This window comes from Cebus imitator, unplaced genomic scaffold, assembly GCF_001604975.1.
Source record: "Cebus imitator isolate Cc_AM_T3 unplaced genomic scaffold, Cebus_imitator-1.0 Scaffold375, whole genome shotgun sequence".
Taxonomy (NCBI): Eukaryota; Metazoa; Chordata; class Mammalia; order Primates; family Cebidae; genus Cebus; species Cebus imitator.
In genome coordinates this window covers 538112-554178 of record NW_016107690.1, presented here as the reverse complement: position 1 = coordinate 554178, position 16067 = coordinate 538112, and the positions used below count along the sequence as shown (strand labels likewise).

The 16067-nt window shown below is 55.7% G+C and overlaps 2 protein-coding genes across 4 annotated transcripts in view; one reads left to right on the top strand and one right to left on the bottom strand.

The window, feature by feature from the left end:
• Positions 1-14791, top strand: part of TJP3 (tight junction protein 3) — a 46016-nt gene extending 31225 nt beyond the window's left edge. For both annotated transcript variants that reach the window (XM_017507401.1, XM_037730993.1), the window contains exons 8-21: positions 250-358; positions 1435-1493; positions 1738-1804; positions 2020-2176; positions 3497-3605; positions 3850-4087; positions 4719-4930; positions 8478-8573; positions 10567-10637; positions 11024-11234; positions 11310-11410; positions 12324-12587; positions 13807-13853; positions 14562-14791. In XM_017507401.1, the coding sequence (XP_017362890.1) occupies positions 250-358; positions 1435-1493; positions 1738-1804; positions 2020-2176; positions 3497-3605; positions 3850-4087; positions 4719-4930; positions 8478-8573; positions 10567-10637; positions 11024-11234; positions 11310-11410; positions 12324-12587; positions 13807-13853; positions 14562-14664 (1844 nt within the window). In that variant the 3' untranslated portion in view covers positions 14665-14791. The remainder of the gene's footprint in view (positions 1-249; positions 359-1434; positions 1494-1737; positions 1805-2019; positions 2177-3496; positions 3606-3849; positions 4088-4718; positions 4931-8477; positions 8574-10566; positions 10638-11023; positions 11235-11309; positions 11411-12323; positions 12588-13806; positions 13854-14561) is intronic.
• A 91-nt stretch (positions 14792-14882) lies between these two features.
• The window catches only part of APBA3 (amyloid beta precursor protein binding family A member 3), an 11087-nt gene continuing 9902 nt past the window's right edge, over positions 14883-16067 (bottom strand). For both annotated transcript variants that reach the window (XM_017507402.2, XM_037730994.1), the window contains exons 9-11: positions 15418-15537; positions 15192-15332; positions 14883-15105 (exon numbers count right to left, since the gene is read on the bottom strand). In XM_017507402.2, the coding sequence (XP_017362891.1) occupies positions 15034-15105; positions 15192-15332; positions 15418-15537 (333 nt within the window). In that variant the 3' untranslated portion in view covers positions 14883-15033. The remainder of the gene's footprint in view (positions 15106-15191; positions 15333-15417; positions 15538-16067) is intronic.

The window sequence follows — 16067 nt, the reverse complement described above, 5'->3', positions numbered from 1 at the left end:
GTGGTGAGCCAAGATCACACCACTGCACTCCAGCCTGGATGACAGAGTGAGACTTCATCTCAAAAAAAAAAAAGGAGTACAGGGGCATCATCTTGGCTCACTGCAATCTCCGCCTCCTGGGTTCAAGCGATTCTCGTGCCTCAGCCTCCTGAGGGCCCTTTGCTTAGAGAGGCCCTGATATGCCCCTGTAAAACGGTTCCAGTCCGGAAGGCGTGACCGTGGCTGATGAGATGTCCTCTCCCCCCGCAGACATCTCAGACCTCGCCTCGGAGCTGTCTCAGGCGCCACCATCCCACATCCCGCCACCACCCCGGCACGCTCAGCAGAGCCCCGAGGCCAGCCAGACCGACTCTCCCGTGTAAGTATCCCCCGTTGGCCAGAATAGTCGATGGGAGGGAGAGGGGAACGTGGGCAAAACCTTCCAGCTAGGGGTAACCTTGAGGGTGCTGTCCTGTATTTCCAGCACATGTCTCAAAATGCCCCCAGCCTCTACCCATTACCCAGTTCCAAAGCCCTGTCCACATTTGTAGGTGCTGGTTAAGCAGCAGCCCACTTCTTGGTTTCAAACAGTGCCTTAGGCCGGGCACGGTGGCTCATGCCTGTACTCTTTGGGAGGCCGAGGCAGGTGGATCACCTGAGGTCAGAAGTTCAAGATCAGCCTGGCCAACATGGTGAAACCCCGTCTCTACTAAAAATACAAAAATTAGCAGGGTGTGGTGGCGGACACCTGTCATCCCAGCTACTCGGGAGGCTGAGGCAGGAGAATCGCTTGAACCCGGGAGGTGGAGGTTGCAGTGAGCCGAGATTGCGCCACTGCACTCCAGCCTGGTCGACAGAGCAAGACTCTGTCTCAAAAAAAAAAAATTTTGTTTTTCATGTATTGATTTGAGACCGGGTCATGTCAAACTGGCTGATTTTCGTATTTTTGGTAGAGATGGAGTCCATATGGCCCAGCTCTGTTGCCCTCCAGGCTGGTCTTGAACTCCCGGGCTCAAGCATTTGGCCTGCCTCAGCCTCCCAAAGTGCTGGGATGACCGGCATCAGCCACCACGCCTGGCCGATACATTACCATTCTTTTTATTTTTGGAGATGGAGTTTTGCTCTGTCGCCCAGGCTGGAGTGCAATGATGTGATCTTGGCTCACTGCAACCTCCACGTCCTGGGTTCAAGTGATTCTCCTGCCTCAGCCTCCTGAGTAGCTGGGACTACAGGCACCCGCCATCACACCCGTCTTAAGTTTTGTATTTTTGTAGAGACGGGGTTTCACCATGTTGGCTAAGCTGGTCTTGAACTCCTGACCGCAGGTGATCCGCCCACCTTGGCCTCCCGAAGTGCGAGGATTATAGGCGCGAGCCACTGTGCCCGGCCTAAAATTCTTTTTAAAATGGCCCCTTGACATCCACCCTGCCTCACTCCCAATCTGCTCCCCACCAGGGACAGCCCCCGGCTTCAGCGGGAAAATTCAGTGGATTCCAGAACCGTCTCAGAACCAGGTGAGCAACGAGCAGGTGCGTGGTGACTCTGAGCACCCCTGTCCCTGATATTTCTGATCCCCGACAGCAAGGCTGTGCCAGGCAGAGCTGGGGGAGGTTGGCATGAGCCTAAGAGGTGAGACATGGTTTCCTGAGAAGGATTTGAGGTGGGTGACAGTCCTCCCAGGGTGAGGATGTAAAGCCAAGGTTTGGAGGCTGGACTGAGCCAGTGTGCTTGGGAAAGAGACCGGCTTTTCCCTTTCAGAGTTGCCCAGGGAGAGCAGCTCTGACATCTACAGAGTGCCCAGCAGCCAGAGCATGGAGGATCGTGGGTACGCTCCCCAGAAGAAAGCCCACCCGCGCGAAACTCCGTCTCTGCCTCCCTCGTGCAAAATCCTGCCTGCTTGCATTAGTTGTGTTGAATGGGACCACTAATTGGGGACTTTGGGAAAACCGAGGCCTGGAGCGGGTGGGGGCTTTCCCAAGGACGCTGGGCCCTCCCCGGTCTGCCTGCTCTGGTCTGACCCCACCTCCGCTCCCCCTGCAGGTACAGTCCCGACACAAGAGTGGTCCGCTTCGTCAAGGGCAAGAGCATCGGGCTGCGGCTGGCAGGGGGCAATGACGTGGGCATCTTCGTGTCCGGGGTTCAGGCAGGCAGCCCGGCTGACGGGCAGGGCATCCAGGAGGGAGATCAGATCCTGCAGGTGCGCCGGGGGTGGCCAGCCACGCCCACCCATCATAAGCGTGTCACGTGCTAGGTCCTACCCTTGTCTGTTGCAATCTGTAGGTCCTCCCGTCCACGCCGGGGACTGCAGAGACCCCAGATGGGTATTTTAACATTTCAATGGGCCGGGCATGGTGGCTCACGCCTGTAGTCCAAGCACTTTGGTGGCCAAGGCAGGTGAATCACCTGAGGTCGGGAGTTCACGCCCAGCCTGGTTCAAGACCTGACCAACGTGGTGAAACCTTGTCTTTTAAAAAAAACTTTTTTAATAATGCCCCTAAGAACTTTTTTTTTCTTTTTTTTTTTTAAATACGGGGTTTCACCATGTTTGTCAGGCTGGTCTTGAACTCCCGACCTCAGGTGATCCACCCACCTCATCCTCCCAAAGTGCTTGGATTGCAGGCGTGAGCCACCACGCCCGGCTTTTATTCTATTTCTACTCCGTTTGCTTGTGGGCTTCTAAGCTTGATCCATGTCATGACCCTGAGAGCAGGTGGCTGTGTCTGTATATTGCTGTCCCTGTCGTGACTCTAAGAGCAGGTGGCTCTGTCCCTATATTGTCCCTGTCATGACCCTGATGGCAGGCATCCGTGACCTGCCATGTCCCCATGTATTGCTGTCCCTGTCACGACCCTGTGACTATGTCTGAATTCTTTGGAGCATTTCACAAAACCTCCACCGAGCTCCATGCCATGACATCTGTTCCCATGTTTTGATATAGACAACCTACCAAGACTTGGTTATCTGAGGCCAGCGCAGTGCCTGTGCCCCCGTTTCTAGGTCAAAACCCCTGTATCGGCCGGACGCGGTGGCTCATGCCTGTAATCCAAGCACTTTGGGAGGTCGAGGTGGGTGGATCACCTGAGGTCAAGAGTTCAAAACCAGGCTAGGCAATATAGCAAGACTGTCTCTATTTAAAAAAAAAAAAAAAAAAAAAAAAAAAAAAAAACCTGAGACATTATTTTTTTTTTTAAGACAGGGTTTCACCACGTTGGTCAGGCTGGTCTTGAACTCCTGACCTCAGGTGATCCGCCCGCCTTGGCCTCCAAAGTGCTTGGATTACAGGCGTGAGCCACCGCGCCCGGCCAAAACCCCTATATCTTTATAATGTCACCAGAGGTGTCACGTCACACAGCCACAGGGTGATGCCCCCATCAGAAAGCCCTCCTGGAACTGCCGGGGCCCGTGGCAGCTCTGGAAGCAGCGGGGGCTGACTTTTGCCCAGAGGAAGGTCTAGGCTCTTATGCACAGCCAGGAGGTACCGGAGCCTCAGCCTACAGCTGTCCCTGCTTCCTGGCAGGTGAATGACGTGCCATTCCAGAACCTGACTCGGGAGGAGGCGGTGCAGTTCCTGCTGGCACTGCCACCAGGCGAGGAGATGGAGCTGCTGACCCAGCGGAAGCAGGACAGTGAGTGCCCGGGGATGCGTGTGCGCCTGTGTGTGTCGGGGGAGGCCCTGGCTGTGTGGCCTGATGGTGAGCGCAGGGGTGTGGTCAAAGCTGCATCTCTGCACCCTCTAATTCTCTCCTGGCCCCTTCAGGGAGAGTGCCCCAAGTCTCCCCAGGGCGGGGTCCCTCCCTCCAGGCCCACCCTGGAGGAAGGGCTAGAGCAGGCAGCAGCCAGGCAGCTCACGAGGCCTCCTCCTCTCCCCAGTCTTCTGGAAAATGGTGCAGTCCCGCGTGGGCGACTCCTTCTACATCCGCACGCACTTTGAGCTGGAGCCCAGCCCGCCGTCCGGCCTGGGCTTCACCCGTGGCGACGTCTTCCACGTGCTGGACACGCTGTACCCGGGCCCGGGGCAGAGCCACACGCGAGGAGGCCACTGGCTGGCGGTGCGCATGGGTCGTGACCTGCGGGAGCAAGAGCGGGGCATCATTCCCAACCAGAGCAGGTGGGGACCGTGCGCTCCTGCAGCTCAGCCTTCCCGCCCCAGCCTCAGCTTCCCCGTTAGACGTGGGCACGCTGGCCCTGCTGAGCAGCGTTGCCGGCTCACCCCGAGGACGACAGGCGCGAGGCGGGACCCAGCTGATGCTGGCATGAGCTTCCTGTTGCCTGTAACAGGCGCCCAGAAACAAGGGCCGGGCGCGGCGGCTCACGCCTGTCATCCCAGCACTTTGGGAGGCTGAGGCGGGCGGAGCACGAGGTCAGGAGATGGAGACCATGCCGGCCAACACAGTGAAACCCCGTCTCTGCTAAAAATACATAAAAATTATCCGGGTGTGGTAGCGGGCGCCTGTAACCCCAGCTACTCGGGAGGCTGAGGCAGGAGGACCGCTTGAACCCGGGAAGTGGAGGTTGCAGTGAGCCGAGATTGTGCCACCGCACTCCAGCCTGGGCGACAGAGCAAGACTTTGTCTCAAAAAAACCTAAGTAAATAACAATAAAATAATAATCCCATCTGCAAAGTCCCTTTTGCCGTATGAAGTAGCCAGTCCACAGGTTCCCAGGGGAAGGATGAGGACGTCTTTGAGGCCGTCGTGGTGCTGACCCCAGTGCCCAGTACTGTCCCCTCTTCTCCGCAGGGCGGAGCAGCTGGCCAGCCTGGAAGCTGCCCAGAGGGCCGTGGGAGCCGGGCCCGGTTCCTCCGCGGGCTCCAATGCTCGGGCCGAGTTCTGGCGGCTGCGGGGTCTCCGTCGAGGGGCCAAGAAGACCACTCAGCGGAGCCGCGAGGACCTCTCAGCCCTGACCCGACAGGGCCACTACCCGCCCTATGAACGAGTGGTACTTCGAGAAGGTGGGGCCCGGGCGGGAGGGGTCCCTGGGGAGGCTCCACACAGGTGGTGGCGAGCCTGTTCACCAGCATCCAGCCTCTAAAAGGCACAGTCTTGTAGACTGGCGGCTCAGGCCGATAATGCTAACGCTTTGGGAGGCTGAGGTAGGAGGATCACGGAGACCCGGAGTTCCAGACCAGCCTGGGGCGTAAAGCAAGACTGCATCTCTACAGCACATTTCAAAAGACAGCTGGGCATGGTGCGGCCCACCTGCAGTCCCAGCTCTCCCCGCTACTCAGGAGGCCGAGGCAGGGGAGTGAGGCCACCGTGAGCTATGACTGCGTGACTACACTCCAACCTGGGCCACGGACTGACAAGGAAAAGAAAGAGAAAGAGAGAGAGAGAAAGAAGGAAGAGAGAGAGGGAGGGAGGGAAGGGAAGGAAGGAAGGAAGGACAGAGAAAGGAAGGAAAGAAAAAAGGAAGGAAAAGAAAGAAAAAGAAAAAGAGAGAAAGAGAGAAGGAATCTCTTTCTTTTTTTTTTTTTTTAAAGACGGGGTTTCACCATGTTGGTCAGGCTGGTCTTGAACTCCCGACCTCAGGTGATCCGCCCACCTTGACCTCCAAAGTGCTTGGATTACAGGCGTGAGCCACTGCGCCCGGCTGAGAGAAGGAATTTCTAACCACTCTCCTTCTATCAAAGCTACCACTTCTGGGGCCAGGCGCAGTGGCTCACACTTGTGATCTCAACAGTTTGGGAGGCTGAGGTGGGCGGATCTCCTGAGGTCAGGAGTGTGAGACCAGCCTGGCCCCTATGGTGAAACCCCATCTCTACTAAAAATACAACAAATTAGCTAGTGGCCGGTGCCTGTCATCCCAGCTACTCAGGAGGCTGAGGCAGAAGAATCACTTATTATTATTATTATTTTTTTAATTTTAATTTTTATTTATTTTTTATTTTTGAGATGGAGTTTCGCTCTTGTTACCCAGGCTGGAGTGCAATGGCGCGATCTCGGCTCACCGCAACCTCTGCCTCCTGGGTTCAGGCAATTCTCCTGCCTCAGCCTCCTGAGTAGCTGGGATTACAGGCACGCACCACCACGCCCAGCTAGTTTTTTGTATTTTTAGTAGAGACGGGGTTTCACCATGTTGACCAGGATGGTCTCGATCTCTTGACCTCGTGATCCACCCGCCTCGGCCTCCCAAAGTGCTGGGATTACAGGCTTGAGCCACCGCGCCCGGCCTAGAAGAATCACTTAAACCCAGGAGGCAGAGGTTGCTGTGAGCCGAGATCGTGTCATTGCAATCCAGCCTGGGTAACAAGGGCAAAACTCCATGTCAAAAACAAAACAAAACAAAACAAAAAAACTTTTGGGTTATTTTAGGGGACAGAAGGTGACAGGAAGGGGCTTCACTCCTTAAAAATCTATTTGTGTCTCCTTTAAAAAGGAAAAAGAAACAGCAGTAACAGTCATTTTAATAATTTACCTTCTTTGGCCGGGGTGGTGGCTGATGCTTGTAATCCCAGCGCTTTGGGAAGCCTAGGCGGCAGATCACCTGAGGTCAGGAGTTCGAGACCAGCCTGGCCAACATGGCGAAAGCCTGTCTCTACTAAAAATACAAAAAATTAGCTGGGTGTGGTGGCAGGCACCTGTAATCCCAGCTACTCAGGAGGCTGAGGCAGGAGAATCGCTTGAACCCGGGAGGGGGAGGTTGCAGTGAGCCGAGTCTGCACCACTGCACTCCAGCCTGGGTGACAGAGCAAGGCGAGACTCCATCTCTAAAGAAGACATCAACAGCAGCAACAGAAAAGCAGCCCAGGTGCAGCAGATTTTCCAAATAAAACCACAAAAGCCGGGTGGGAATGGGAAGCTGCCTGGGACGGGTGAACGGACCTTGAGAGAAGCCTTTGATGCGGCCACTGCAATGTGGCTCCTATCCATATGCAAAAGTCTTAGAAATACAAGTCCACACAGTCCTTTTTTTTTTTTGAAATGGAGTCTTGCTCTGTCGCCCAGGCAGGAGTACAGTGGCGCGATCTCAGCAGTTCACTGCAACCTCCGCATCCCGGGTTCAAGTGATTCTCCTGCCTCAGCCTCCTGGGTAGCTGGGATTACAGGCACGTGCCACCACGCCCGGCTGGTTTTTGTATTTTTAGTAGAGACGGGGTTTCACCATATTGGCCAGGCTGGTCTCGAATTCCTGACCTCAGGCGATCCTCCCGCCTCGGCCTCCCAAAGTGTTGGGATTACAGGCATGAGCCACCATGCTTGCCCCACAACAGTTAATTTCTATCCCCAGACAGCGAAAGCATAAAAATATGACCAGGAAGGCTGGAAGAAAGGGAAAAAAGAGGCCGCACGCAATGGCTCACACCTGTAATCCCAGCACTTTGCAAAGGCTGAGGTGGGAGGCTGGCTTGGTCCCAGGAATTTGAGTTCAGCCTGGGCAACACAGTGAGACCCCATCTCTATGAAAATCCAAAAAAATTAGCTAGGGGTCGTGACTGGTGCCTTTAGTCCCAGCTACTCAGAAGGTCAAGGATCGCTTGAGCCCAGGAATTTTTTGTTTCTCCTGAGCCCAAGAATTTGAGGCTGCAGTGAGCTATGATCACACCACTGCACCCTAGCCTGGGCGACAGAGTGAGGCCAGGCCCGGTGGCTCATGCCTGTAGCCCCAGGCCGAGGTGAGTGGATCACCTGAGTTCAGGAGTTCAAGACCAGCCTGGCCAGCATGGTGAAACCATCTCTACTAAAAAAACAGAAACAAGTCGGGCATGGTGGCGTGCACCTGTAATCCCAGCTACTCAGGAGGCTGAGGCAGGAGAATTACTTGCACCTGGGAGGCGGAGGGACACTGCAGTGAGCCGAGAGCAGGCCACTGCACCCCCAGCCTGGGTGACAGAGCGAGACTCTGTCTCAAAAAAATAAGTAAATAGAAAGAAAGGGAGAAAGAAGGATTAACTTGCCAGGATCCTGGGGTGCCGCTTTTCCCCACTCAAGATGCTTCTGTGACTGTGTCTTCAGTGGTCAAATGGTGTAACTGGTAGGCCAGGTGTCAACACACTTTTCCTGCAAAAGATCACACAGCAACTATTTTAGGCTTTGTGGGCCAGTCTGTGGCAGAACTACTCAGCTTTGCTCAAAAGTAGCCACAGACAGGACATTAACAAGTGGCTGTGACTCTGTTTCAATAAAACTTTATTGACAAACACAGGCAGTGGGCCAGATGCGGCCCTTAGGTTGACTATGAGTTAGCTCGGTTCAACTGCTAAAAGAGACTCTACAGCCAGGGATAAAGGGAATGAAGGCAGGAGAGGTGCTTATTCCTGCTTTTGAAGGAAGAAACCCAGTAATGCACACATCAATTCTGCTTGCACTCCATTGGCTGGAATTTACTCACATGGCCATCCTAGCTGCAAGGGACACTGGGAGATGTAGTCTTTGGCTGGGCAGCCATGGTCCTGATTAAATAGGCTGTTTATTATAAGGAAGTGGAGGCGTTTGTACAACACATTAGCAGTCTTTACCGCAAATGGGACCTTGATTGTTTCACTTGTCTCTGCCCCTCAGCCAGTTTCAAGCGCCCAGTGGTGATCCTGGGACCCGTGGCCGACATTGCTATGCAGAAGTTGACTGCTGAGATGCCTGACCAGTTTGAAATTGCAGGTGAGACGCCAGATCCCCTGGAAACCTCGCTGGTGAATCGTTTTACAGCTGCTGTTTTGCAGGGGGTCGGGGGAGAGTTGGACTAATGATGGCAAATATGAGGCAGGCGAGCCACCAGGGCCCCCTCCAATGCCCAGGCCAGACATGCTCAATCAATCCTGCCACTGTTTGCCTGGATTTAGAGCCTTTGAGTCCTTAATACAGTTCACCGGTGGCCACTGCCAGCTGAGGCAAAGTACCGCCTGTTACTTGTTGAAGAGAAGTTTATTGATCTGAGACAGCAGTGAACAGGACAGGCAAGGTCCCTGGCAAAGACCCCAAATTCACAACCATATATATGACTGGCCAGGCGTGGTGGCTCACACCTGTAATCTCAGCACTTTGGGAGGCCACAGTGGGCGGATCACAAGAGATTGAGACCATCCTGGTCAACATGGTGAAACCCCGCCTCTACTAAAAATACAAAAATTAGCGGGGTGTGGTGACGCTTGCCTGTAGTCACAGCTACTCAGGCTGAGGCAGGAGAATCACTTGAACCTGGGGGATAGAGGTTGGTGACAGAGCAAGACTCTGTCTCAAAAAAATAAATAAATAAATAAGAAAGAAACAATTAAACAGTTTAGGAGGCCGGGCACAGTGGTCAGGAGTTCAAGACCATCCTGGCCAACATGGTAAAACCCCGTCTCTACTAAAAACACAAAAAAGGCAGCAAATCACGCTGCCATGCCTGTGCCTAGGCAGCATGTATGTTGCATGTTCTTCATATGTACCCCAAAATCTAAAAGGCAATTTAAAAAATAAAAATAAATAAAAACAAAAATAAACAAAAAAAGAATAAAATATTAAATCACTTTGACTAGCAATTTTACTTTTCTAATTCTAGAGTGACAGAGTAATCAGAAATTTTGATAAATTTGAATATATAAAATATCACATACAAATCGAAATGTTTAAAGTATTCCAACTGATCATGGTTAAACTATGTACATTCGTATAAAAAATAAATTTTTACTCCATTTTTCCTATTAATCTGCCTTTAGTCAGCTGATAAAAATAAATAAATAAATTAATTAATAAATTCGCTGGACGCGATGGCATGCCTGTAATCGCAGCTGCTCAGAAGGCTGAGGCACGAGAATTGCTTGAGCCCAGGAGCCAGAGGACTCAGTCAGCAGAGATCACACCGCTGCACTCCAGCCTGGGTGACAGAGGGAGACCCTGTCTCAAAACAAACAAACAAAAAAAAACAAAAATAGTTAAGATGGCAAATTTTGGCCAGGTGTGGTGGCTGATGTCTAAAACCCCTGCAGTTTGGGAGGCCAAGGTGTGAGGATCGCTTGAGCCCAGGAGTTTCAGACCAGCCTGGGCAACATGGCAAAATTACATTTCTATAAAAGAAAAAAGAATTTAATTTTAAAAAGATGGCAAATTTTATGTCTTTAACCACAAAAGCAAAAAGGGGGGAAGAGGTCGTGTCTCCCTCCTTGAATCCCTCCATGGCAGGCTGTGTCTCCTTCCTGAAACTTCACACAATACGGGAGGACTTCCTGGAGGAAGCAATGCTCCTCTCAGGTCCTAGAAGACAGATGGGGGTGACAGTGGAGCTTCCTGAGGGGTCACAGCCTGAGCAGAGTCCCGGAGTTGGGACTGAGCCTGGGAGAGCCAGGGGCTGCAGCTGGGGCTCAGCATCAGGCCCCTGACCCTGTGACCCTGAGCAAGTGGCCTTTTGTCTCTGAGCCTCAGTTTCCCCATCTGCCACATGGGCCAGTACCAGCCGGCCCCACTCCTCAGGAGGAGGCGAGGGCTGAGGTCAGGAGGGGACGTGAGTGCAGTGTCTGGCACTTGGCCAAGAGGAGGACTGCGGCTGGAGGGTTTCTCTCCAGGGTAATGGGGAGCCGTGGTGGCTTCTTGAGCAGGGGCGGGGCAGGTGGGCATGAATCTGAGGGCCGGGGGCTGCCCTCCTGAAGCTGCTGGTCCTCTCTCCTGTCCACAGAGACCGTGTCCAGGACGGACAGCCCCTCCAAGATCATCAAACTGGACACCGTGCGGGTGATTGCAGAAAAAGTAAGCCAGGTCCTACTACAGGTGCCTTTCATGGAAGGGGGAAGCCGAGCATCCAACTGAATGTTCTGACCTGTTCTCAGCCCACACCCCACGAGTGCAGCCTCCCATGGAGCCCCTCTAGGAGGCTTTGTGAGGCAGGAGGCCCGAGACTGAAAAGGGCTTCCCTGAGTCAAACATGTGCAGAGGCAGTGAGACCCGAGTTGGGGCTTGGATACCCCAGGATGCTGTGGCCTGGGCTATTACCCACCCCCAACCCCAACATGCTAGCCCGTGGATATAAGAGGCTGGGGTCCACTCTGACCTCAGACTCTTCATCTTTCCATCTTTGTCTCTCTGTCTACCCTGCTGCAATCACCCTCACCCCAACCTCCGCGGGCCTGGCCCAGGACAAGCATGCACTCCTGGATGTCACCCCCTCCGCCATCGAGCGCCTCAACTATGTGCAGTACTACCCCATCGTGGTCTTCTTCGCCCCCGAGAGCCGGCCGGCCCTCAAGGCACTGCGCCAGTGGCTGGCACCTGCCTCCCGCCGCAGCTCCCGCCGCCTCTACGCCCAAGCCCAGAAGCTGCGGAAGCACAGCGGCCACCTCTTTACAGGTTGGATGTCCCAGGGTAGGCGGGTGGGCCCCGGCATGGGTCTCTCCTGCGCACACTAATGTCCCCTCCCTGCAGCCACCATCGCTCTGAATGGCACAAGTGACACCTGGTACCAGGAGCTCAAGGCCATCATTCGAGAGCAGCAGACACGGCCCATCTGGACGGCAGAAGATCAGGTACTGCTGCGGTGCAGGTGGGTGGGGGGCACGGGGGTCCCACAGACCCTGCGCTGCCCAGCTGGGGTCTGCAACCTGTGTCTGGGGTTAGGGCTTGGTTGGGGGTCAGGATTGCAGCTGAGGTCAAGATGGGACCTGAGATGAGGGTCTTGGCCTGGAAGCTGGGGTAAGATGAGACTGGAGGAGCTGCTTTTTGTTTGAGATGGAGTCTCGCTCTGCTGCCCAGGCTGGAGTGCAGTGGCTCGATCTCAGCTCACCGCAACCTCCACCTCCTGGGTTCAAGCGATTCTCCTGCCTCAGCCTCCTGAGCAGCTGGGACGACAGGCATGTGCCACCACGCCTGGCTAATTTTCGTATTTTTAGTAAAGACGAGGTTTCACCATATTGGTCAGGCTGGTCTCGATCTGCTGACCTCAGGTGATCTGCCTGCCTCAGCCTCCTAAAGTGCTGGGATGACAGGTGTGAGCCACCGCACCTGGCCCAGAGGAAATGTTTTGAGAATGGAGTCAGTGGGGCACAGTGGTTCATGCCTGTAATCCCAGCCACTAGGGAGGCTGAGGCAGAATCCCTTGACCCGGGAGGTGGAGGTTGCAGTGGGCAGAGATTGCGCCACAGCACTCCGGCCTGGATGAGGCTGTCTCACATACACACACAAAAAAAACCCAAAAAGAGAATGGAGTCTTCTGGGGCTGCAGTCAAGGTTTGGGACTCAGCTTGGATGTGGCGGCTGAGCCTCGGGTGAAGGGTCAGTGGACACAGCTCACCTGGAGTCTGGCAGCGAAGGCTCCACGGGGACTGGAGGCGCCGGGATCCTTGCCTTGATCTGGGACTGGAGTTTGAAGGTGGGGGCTGTCGTGGGTGGGGGCTAGGGTCCTGGCCGGGGCCAGCCACGGCATCCACGCTCACCCCACAGCTGGACGGCTCCTTGGAGGACAACCTAGACCTCCCTCACCGCGGCCTGGCCGACAGCTCCGCTGACCTCAGCTGCGACAGCCGTGTCAACAGCGACTACGAGACGGACGGCGAGGGCTGCACGGACGGCGAGGGGGGGGCCCACACGGATGTGGACGATGAGCCCCCGGCTCCGGCCCTGGCCCGGTCCTCGGAGCCTGTGCAGGAGGATGAGCCCCAGACCCCGAGGGATCATGGGAGAATCTCGGCTCACTGGGAGGCCCAGGTGTGTGGGACATGGGGGGCAGTCCTGGGGAGGGTCTCTGGCGGGGACCCCAGCACAGGGCAGACACACACTGGGAAGCCTGTTTTCTACCAAAACGTCAATGAACACGGCTTCCCTGGTCAGGCTGGTTACCGGGACTCAGACCTGGGGCAGCCGAGACCCACGTGGCACTGAGCAACTGCAGCCATTTCTTTTTTTGAGATGGAGTCTTGCCCTGTCGCCCAGGCCAGAGTGCGGTGGCGTGATCTCGGCTCACTGCGACCTCTGCCGCCCGGGTTCGAGCGGTTCTCCTGCCTCAGCCTCTTGAGTAGCTGGGATTACAGGTGCCTGCCACCATGCCCAACTAATTTTTGCATTTTTCATAGAGACAGGGTTTCACCGTCTTGGCCAGGCTGGTCTCAAACTCCTGACCTCGTGATCCACCCGCCTCAGCCTCCCAAAGTGCTGGGATGACAGACGTCAGCCACCGAGCCTGGTTTTTTTTTTGTTTTTTTTTGAGTTAGTCTCACTCTGTCACCCAGGCTGGAGTGCAGTGGCACGATCTTGGCTCACTACAACCTCCTCCTCCTGTGTTTAAGCGATTCTCCTGCCTCAGCCTCCCAAGTAGCTGGGATTACAGGCGTGCACCACCACACTCGGCTGTTTTTTTTTTTTGTATTCTTAGTAGAGTCAGTGTTTCGCCATGTTGGCCAGGCTGGTCTCGAACTCCTGACCTCAGGTGATCTGCCTCGGCCTCCCAAAGTGCTGGGATTCCAGGCGTGGACCACTGCGCCCAGCTGTCGTAATGGTAACACATGTACATAGCTCTTAGTCTGTATCCCTCAGCATCATCTTCCACACTCTATGATTAGGATGATTTTCCTGGGCTTGTGCAGTACCCAACCTGCTCAACTGTCCATGGCAGCCTGCATGTGGAGCAGCCACCCTTCTAAGACCCTTACATAGGTGAACTCATGGCAGTGGCCCTATTAGGACCTGTGCAGAGGAGAAACCCAATTCCCCCTTTGCTGACAAGCTAGGAGGTCTCGGCTGAGGCCTTCCCCTATCCAGCCTCAGTTTCCTCATTTAGGTTTGGGGATGACCCGCAGACTTGTCAGGGAGTTAACATATGGGTAGCACGGCCCGGGCCAGAGTGGGGGACGGGATGATGGCAGTGATTGATCCCGACTTACCATGCTCTGGGGTGAATTGTGAAGCTCCTCTCTCCCTCTCCTCCCAGGTGGACAGCCGCCACCCGCAGGGTCAGTGGCGACAGGACAGCATGCGGTAAGAGCTCCATATTCCAGATTGGGGGCCCCCAACCCTTCCCTTGGGACTCAGACTCTGGGGTTAAGGCAGAGCTCTATATCCAAGCACTGCTGTCATGGTGCCCCAACCCCCTAGTGGGGAAGACAGAGCTTCTGTAAGCTCTTCATCATCAGGGCCAAGGGAGGAGGAATCCACTTCCTGAGGGAGGACTGGGAAGCCTTCTTGAAGGGCAGGACATTGCAGCTGGGGCTTTGAGGGATGCATAGGAGTTTGCTAACAAGGCCCTACCCAGCCGGGCGAGGTGGCTCACCCCTGTAATCCCAGCACTTTGGGAGGCCGAGGCAGTGGATCAACTGAGGTCAGGAGTTCGAGACCAGCCTGACCAACATGGAGAAACCCCGTCTCTACTAAAAATACAAAGTTAGCTGGGTGTGGTGATGCACACCTGTAATCCCAGCTATTCGGGAGGCTGAGGGGAGAGAATCCCTTGAACCCGGGAGGCGGAGGTTGCGGTGAGCCAAGATTGCGCCACTGCACTCCAGCCTGGGCAACAAGAGCGAGACTGTCTCTAAAAAAAACAACAAAAAACGAAAACAACACAAGGAAAGGCACGATGTGCTTCTCTCTGCCCACACCCCCCGTGCCCAGCACAGTCGGCCTCAGTTTCTGGTGGGCAGTTTCACAGCCTCCTCACCCACAGCCTCCACTCTATCTCCTGGTCCCCAGGACCTACGAACGGGAAGCTCTGAAGAAAAAGTTTACACGAGCCCGCGACGTGGAATCCTCTGACGAGGACGGCTACGACTGGGGGCCGGCCACGGACGTGTGACCTCCCCCAGGCTGCCAGCCGGTCCGTCCTCCTCCTCCCTCCCTGGGGCTGGGACTCAGTTTCCCTACGGAACCCACAACCCTGCCCCCTCCGCCTGGTCTTTAATAAACCGAGTATTTTCGCAGCACCGGCTTCCGACGGCTTCCGGGAGGACAAGGCGGGGGAGCGGGCCGGCCCTGGACTCACTGTCCGCGGTCCCACAGAGCCTGATCCGAGGCTTTGCCAACTGGACAAGCTTTTACTGTTTGTGTATTAGGAAATCACACAGGACCAAGGAACCGCTGGGGTCCTGGCCAGCCAAGGCGGGCCTGGGACGGGACTCCAGGGCCGTGGAGGCGAAGGCACGGTGGCGGGCGGGGGACGGGGCGGTCACAGGTACACGGGCTGCTCCTGGCCTGTAAGGAGGCGGTATGTGGCGGCGGGCATCGTCTTGATGTGCACCTGGGGAGAGGAGGCGGATGGGCGTTCAGGGCAGGCCCCGGGCCCCGGCGGGGGACGCCCCGGGCCACCACTCACCACCTGCACACCTCGCCGTAGGCCGCGGTGAGCAACTGGATGATGCGGGTGTGCGGCATGGCCACCACGCTCTGCCCGTTGATCTCAATGATGCGGTGGCCGACGCGGATGCCCCCACGCTCGGCGATGCCTCCGCGGAGGAGGCTGCAGATCTGGGGGACGCAAGGGGAGTTGCTGCTCAGGGGCCGCGCTTGGGGCCACCCCACCCCCCACCCGGGCCAGGGGCCAGGGCCTCACGATGCCGTCCTCCACGCAGAAGCCCAGCTGCTCGCGGGCGTGGGGCCGGCGGATGATGGCCGTGGTGACGGGTGGGCAGTGGACAATGCTGAGTGTCACTGATGTCTGCGACTTCGTCTCCTGTGGGACGGGGGCCATTGGCGTCACTGAGCTGCCAGACAGCTTGGCAGGCTGTAGCCCCCTCTGGGCCTCAGTTTACCCTCTTGTAAACCAGAGACCTGGAGTCCAGGGACTGAGTTCTGATAGAGCCTCAGATGTGGTGAAGGACAGATTCGGGCCCGGTGGGCTCGGGGTGGAAGCCGTCTGAACCGAGCCCTACGGCTTCCTTATGGCTGAAGGCCAAGTTGGCTGCTGGGCTCTCCAGGCAGATGGCAAACGTTCTGCAGGAAGCTGTGCAGACCGTGGCCTCGTCCCTCCGACTGGGGCAAGTCCCTCCCTATCTCTGGGCCTCAGTTTCCCCATCTGAGCAACAAAGATTAAGATTCAAAAACAGGCCGGGCGCGGTGGCTCACACCTGTAATCCCAGCACTTTGGGAGGCTGAGGTGGGCAGATCACGAGGTCAAGAGATCAAGACCATCCTGACCAACATGGTGAAACTCTGTCTCTACCAAAAATACAAAAAAATTTAGCTGGGCATGGTGGTGCACGC